Raw genomic sequence first — 6,600 nt, 5'->3', positions numbered from 1 at the left:
GTCTTTAAATGAATGGCATTTTGGTATTCTGACTAGACAATTCAGTGCCCAAGATAACCCTCATGAAAGAGCACTACTGCCCTCTTGTGTTTGGGGGTGGAAAGGGCGAAACTGAGAGGATGGAAATTGCACTTGATAAATATTTTTATGTTGTGGTCTGTTTACTGCAGCTATGGAAACTGAAGTTTGACAAGAAAAAAAGGTGATGAAAAAACGAATGATCTCAAAACCATTTGTCTTTCTACAACATGCTTTATTAGCGGCTAAAATCATCCGTGATTGATGACCGAACAATTTCCATACTACATTGAGCCTCTTCTACTTACACAAGAGATTACAGAAAAGTCAAATTTGCATTATGCATTTCACATTCATAACATCTTACTGTTAAAATTCAAATTGTATATCCCCTGATCATTTAAAGTGAATAATAAACATATGTTATTACATTCAGGTTTAATTAGGCAAGTTAAGCCATTGCAAAAATCATGATTCTTTGGGCACTCGACAAATCCAAACCTGGGTCGAACCAAAAACTCCACATATCTCATTTTAAGTGCTATTTGTTCCCCTCGCTGTCTCTCTCACACTCTCCTTCACCAATCAAAATGTGTCTCTTTTTTTTAAGTAGCGATTGCTCTCTGTTTGACTCCCGTCTCCAGTGAAAGTGTTTCATTTCAATAATGCAGAAGTGAAACCGGCTCCATTTAAAAGAGGGAGTCTCACTGAATACTCTGGGGGCCGTGGGAATAATCAAAACACTGCAAGAACCAGCGAGGAATACAAACTCCAGTTAAGAACAAAGGAAATGGAAATCAATGGCAGGATATGTAGATTTTTTTGACAGCTCGACACACAAATAATCTTTTGGGAGTTTGCCCTCTGTTGCCTTTGCCAGGTTAAAATAACAGCTATGCAGGGAAATATAAAATGCAGTAGGTTGAAGAGAGGGCACAGCATTACACCTACTTATTTTTGTGTGAAGGTGCTCCAAAACAATCAATAAAGAATGTACTGCTTTGCGAGCGCGGCTGAACCGCCTGAGGCATGGTCATATCTATAAGTGGACAGCTACCAACTCCAGGAATTAATTCAAAGCTAAACAACACGTATTCAAAAGCGGAACTCAAGGTTTTATGCGCAGCTGTGTATGTCATTCTGTCGACACTTGAGAAGCTTGAGCAAAATCTCCATCTTGTGGGCATCTTTCTTGAAGCAGCTGAGCAAGGTATAGTCTCTCATAACGTATTCCAGCATCTCAGGCTGCCCGTCGTCTTGGAAAAGGCCTTGTTCGTTGTACGTTGTGGTCATCATTCCCTCGTCCAGCATCTGCACAGCAATAGTTGGAAAGATGATGGAAATATTAGGAAGCAGTAAGTTGTGTATCAGCTCAATCATAGCGGCAGCGTAACAAGTGCATTTACTACTAGCCCCATTCATGCTGCCGTTTGCATGCGGGGATCCCTTGCCAATTTTCCCCCTCCTCGTCTTTGTGAAAGTTTCAGATGCGGCGAGGGGTGAAATTTCGCTCCTGCGCTGATCCGCCTCTGGAAGTAGTATCAGGGCCGTATTACTGGTCAACCGAACAGATAAGTTGGCGAGGAGCGGGGGGGGGGGGGGGTGGGCGTGTTGATTGTACAGTCTGATAACTGCACAGGTCCCTCGCTCAACTTAATAAAGAGAAATTCCCCACAAAGCAAAGTTGCGTAACCAAATATTAAGTAACATAGCAACTGTACCTGTCTTCAACAACTTATTTGAGGGAAAAAAAATGCCACAGCTGTATGTGGAGAAGCATCCGTCCTCCTGTCTGTCCTGAAAACACACCGACGCCTCTTTAGGAGCCACATCGCCAGCTTCCATTTGTGTGCTACCTTATACTTTCACTTCAGTACATTTTGGAAGCAAATAATATACTTTTACTCCATTACATGTATTTGATAATTTTAGTTAGTAGTTACTTTGCAGTTTGTCTGCTGCATCAAGTATATATTTTAACAAAAGCCAGAGAATCACCAAAAAAATGCTGATGATCATATAGATATTAGACATTTGTGTAAATATATGTACAATTCTATGTTTACTTTTGATACCTAGGCACATCTACAGGAAAACAACGCCAGCTCTGACCCACCTTCTTGATGAGGACCACCACACCTTGCTCCAGACTCATCAGTTTCTCAGAAACCCACTTGGTCTTGTTGAGCAGCATGTCAGGAACTCCATCGTAGCGGTTCATTGTGGTCTGCAGGTAGACCAAAGGCTCGATCCAAGACTGGACCAGCATCAGCACAGAATGGAGCAGCCATTTGTCCTGCAGCGCAAACAAATTAAGTATTGAAATGAATATTGAAAAAAAAATGCAATCACAAACTTGTTCTTAGACAGAAGTGACATAGAAAATACTCTTGAAAATGTGACATGGCCACTGACTTTTCTCCTTTCATGTCTGCTGGGGAGTGTTTACATTTATCAGCCACAACATGAAGAGGACTTACAGGTAAAAGTTCAATGATACTAATAATCGTTGTTACAAAGCAATGTACAGCTAGGAAACCTTGGCTTCTCCCTCTCAGCCCCCCAGCACCACAATGAACACTGCGACGTTGCAGAAAGTAATCAGGAATTGCCCAAGGAATGTTACAAGGAGCTAAAGGTGTCAACCTGGCCTCCAGATTGCCAAAGACCCAGAGCATCCATGGAATGTGCCAGAACAAGTCTGATCCATTAAGGCCCCACTCTGCATCCCTCATCACTTAAAGGATTTGCTGCCAACGCCTTGGCGCCAGAAACCACAGGACACTCCTGTGTCCATGCTCTAATCCACAGTTGGACCTCTATGGATCTGACTTGTTTGGCATATCCTGCAGTTGCTCGATTGGATTGGAAGCTTGGAAATTTGGAGGCCATGTTGATGCCTTGAGGTCATCATTACATTTTTTGGGCCCTTTTTGAGCAGTTTTCGTGGTGTGGCAGGGCTCATTGTCCTACTGGGGGGGCCACTGCTACCGAGGAGCGCAGGTGCTACGATGGGGTGCACTGTACTTGGTCTGCAACTTAGTCTGAGTTGGTTGTGCATGTCAAGTAGTAACCACATGAATACCAGGAGTCAGTGGTTTCCCAGCAGAAGTAACAAGTGACAAAACTGTTATTCACTTCACCCTTTGAATGTTAAGGCTAACCGGTTTATATGTGTACAGAAAAGCAACCATTTGTCTTCTTCAGATGAATTTCTTTCAATACTATTGAATAGAAGCAGTCAGTGAAGACTGAAGGACTGAAGAATACAGCATATGATCAAGGGCTCATCAGCTGCAAAGCATTCAGCAACTGAAATAGGTTGAAATGTCATGGGTGAAGTAGTTTAGCCTGCTTAAATTCCCCTAAGCAGAGGTGACTCTAAAGAAAGTGCAAAATGACCCCCCTACAAATGGCCATTAAATCGCAGTGCCGGCAACACTTCAACAGAAAGGGCAGGAGATAAATTATTAACATAAAGAGGAGCCTCGCAGTACATGCAGATTCAAAGATCACATTCACTATTATGGTGTAGAAGTAATGACTTCAGCTAGCAGTTTCAATATTGCTAAGAATGTGTCCTTAAAGAAATTGCTTTCGCCATATATGCTTGGCCCATGTTAGCTGAGGAAGGATTATTGTAGAACGTCCCATTAACCAGATTACAGTTCACGCCAGCCAAATCACCCTTCATTGGCCTTTCGCTAAGTGGCTCGATCTGGTTTCCACCCTGCTGATCAAGCTGACCGCTGGCCTAAAAGGCTGTGCCCTGTTGGACGGCATTCAAACATTGAGCAGGCACAGGGTAATGTTTCAAAATGCTCTACAGGCGAGGATATTTATGATATTTGAGGACCTTTCATTGTAATTAGCACAAACAACCCATCATTCAGCGGCTGACAGGGGCGAGCATTATACAGAGGGGGGAGGCTCACTCGCACACTTAGTGATTGTTATTGAAAAAGAAAGCTTGGGCTCTTAGCAGCTTCAGAGTCATTTGTGAGCAGACCTGTGCATGCAAAAAGTCATGCATTAAACCTGCACACACACACACACACACACACACACACACACACACACACACACACACACACACACTTCCACATGCACGAGATGAAGAGACAACATGGACTCACATAGACATGAACAACTACCTGACCCTGAGATACAAACACACAAGGAATCTGTCTCTATGCACTGACACGTAAAAGCAGAGGTGTACACGTTGCCATGCTTAACAAATTAGAATCAAAGCTCTGACAAAATAAATAATTAAAAAAGAATGAAAAAAATCTGTGGCGATGTACTCACAGATATCTGTTGGATTTCACTTTTGGAGCTGGGGATGGGTAAGGCTTTGGTGATGCAGGGATAGCCAGCTTGGTTCCTCTGAAGCTGCAGTGGGAATGGGATGAACATCTCCTCCTACAATACACACAGACAAAACAATAAAGAAAATACACACATGAACAATAATGTAAAGTTTTTGTGTTAGTTTACTTTCCATCTGATCTATTAAAATGTTGTGGGTTTATTTATTTATTTTTGGTTTTCAAAAAAAAAAATACTTCTTTCTAACTGATCTGAAAAACCTTTGGTCCTCCCAGGTATAGAATCACAAGAACACACACTGGCAGGCCCAAAAAAAAAGACACATCAGGAAAACAATGACAAAGGCTTCACCGATCTTGGCCACTGGAGACACGGCAGAGACACATTTTGTTCTCCATCATGTTCTCATCTGTGGACCCCATGCAGCGTCTTCTCAGTAACAAGCTCATCCCATTTCAAAGGCCATTTTGGATCTGGAGTGATGGGGATTCAACAGGCGGCAAAACCTGTCCTCTCACTGCTGCAGTGTATCATTATCACATTCGTATTACTCCACTGTAGGCCTGCTTCTTCAATAAAACATCTCTGGCTCGGAGGAGAGATAGAAGATTACTTTGAAGCCTGGCAGTGTGGCGATGATCATGTCAGAATCAAAAGCAAATAACGCAGAGTTTCTAAGAGAAAATGTCAGTGCTTTTGGTCCAGCATATTGTGAGAAAGGATAAGAAAAAAAAAAGTCATTTTTGCCCTCATTTTAGATCTCATTCCAAGTGTTGCTAGACTGCATGCTGGATTCAATGATACAATATAATATAGCTTGGGAAATGTGGCGCTCAGTAAGACCAGGACCATGGGACTTGGGTGGAAAAGGGAGTGAGCACAAGTTCCAGGTATTTGTGCTTCCCCACTTTGTCTCTTAATGTTAGACATGTATTTTGTGTAGTCTTCAGAACTGACTTGGAAGAACTTATGATAGATGTTCATTTTTCTGTATGACTCCATTTCCTTACATTATTTTTTCTTTTTTTTTTTTTTTCTTTTTAGTTCTTTATAAAAAGTCATATAATACAACTTCTCAAATGCAAAACTCTACTTTGCTGTCACTGTAGCCTTCGCCTTAGGCAGCACTTCCACAGCACCGCTGCTCAAAATGCTGATTTCACGTTTCATAGAAACATTTTTGTAATAAAAAAGAACTAAGTCATGCCCGACTCGAGCAGATACTGTAAGAACATGTCCCATGCAGGTAACAGATTTTCTTCACAGTTCTTCCCATTGAAAACCTACCCACTGTCATGCGCTACTCAGCGTGACGAGCGATTCAGGTTCTTCGTTATATTATTCTGTAGGAGCCCATGGATACAACAGGCCTTCTGAACGAATAACTCACATTTCCTTTCCCACACAGTGCACAAGTGCAAAGATTCACGTAGGGATAATGGTCGGTGCTACTCACAAACAAAGAGCACGATTCTTCAGAGACGCGGTAGATGAGCTCAGCATGCTGGATGACTCGGTCTAGGAGTTTCTCCTGGGAGATAGAGGGGCAGCGGGAGAGACCGCCCTGCTCGTCCCTGCAGTCCAGTGGGATGCTCGTGATAAGCAGATAGGGCCAGAGCAGTACAGCCCACTGACCCTGCTTTATGGCTGAGGACAACCACACACACACAGACACACAACAAATGTCACAATGCACAAGCAAACATGATCAAAACATAAAACCTGAATATCCTAGATCTTCATTTTCTTAGTCTACCTTCTTCAGAACAACATGAACCAAAATCAATGCTCAACTTGATAACTTTATATCCGTCAGTGCTGTTTCTGTCGTGATGCGTGACACATTACCTCTCATCAGGTGCATTCTGTCAGTTGAGTCTTCAAGTCTTCGTAGCCTTTCTGTCGTGCTGACCCCTTTTATAAAGCCTCAGACAGGTCATGTTTTAAGGAAAAGGTCACCCTGCGCAGATTGTGGCTAAAAGGCACTGGTCATTCAAAAACAACGTATTTCTTGACTCATGCATAGTACAGTTGTGGTAACTATAGTCAGGCATGACTACTTGATTTAAAATAAACCAAAATAAATGTTGTTGTGTTTTTAAATTTTTTTTTTTTTTTTTTTTTTACTTTTTTCATTCCACTCTGCATCCTGATTCCATTCTATTGGCCAACAATCATCCGAGAACTGAGACTGAGACTGATTAGATTTAACAAACAAAAGCTTCGAAAGAAAGGAACGAGCTGAAAAAT

The 6,600-nt window shown here is 42.1% G+C and overlaps 1 protein-coding gene across 1 annotated transcript; it reads right to left on the bottom strand.

The window, feature by feature from the left end:
- Positions 1-552: 552 nt before the first annotated feature.
- On the bottom strand, positions 553-6,306 carry smtla (somatolactin alpha). Its single transcript, XM_037076229.1, has 5 exons — positions 6,199-6,306; positions 5,807-5,997; positions 4,330-4,443; positions 2,135-2,314; positions 553-1,329 (listed from the first exon to the last, which is right to left on the bottom strand). Exons 1-5 carry the CDS (start codon positions 6,212-6,214, stop codon positions 1,135-1,137), a joined length of 696 nt encoding a protein of 231 aa, XP_036932124.1. The 5' UTR covers positions 6,215-6,306; the 3' UTR covers positions 553-1,134.
- Positions 6,307-6,600: the final 294 nt, after the last annotated feature.

The sequence above is a fragment of the Acanthopagrus latus genome, chromosome 2, assembly GCF_904848185.1.
Source record: "Acanthopagrus latus isolate v.2019 chromosome 2, fAcaLat1.1, whole genome shotgun sequence".
Taxonomy (NCBI): domain Eukaryota; kingdom Metazoa; phylum Chordata; class Actinopteri; order Spariformes; family Sparidae; genus Acanthopagrus; species Acanthopagrus latus.
Note: the sequence above shows the minus strand (reverse complement) of the source record. Positions and strands in the feature narration are given on the sequence as shown.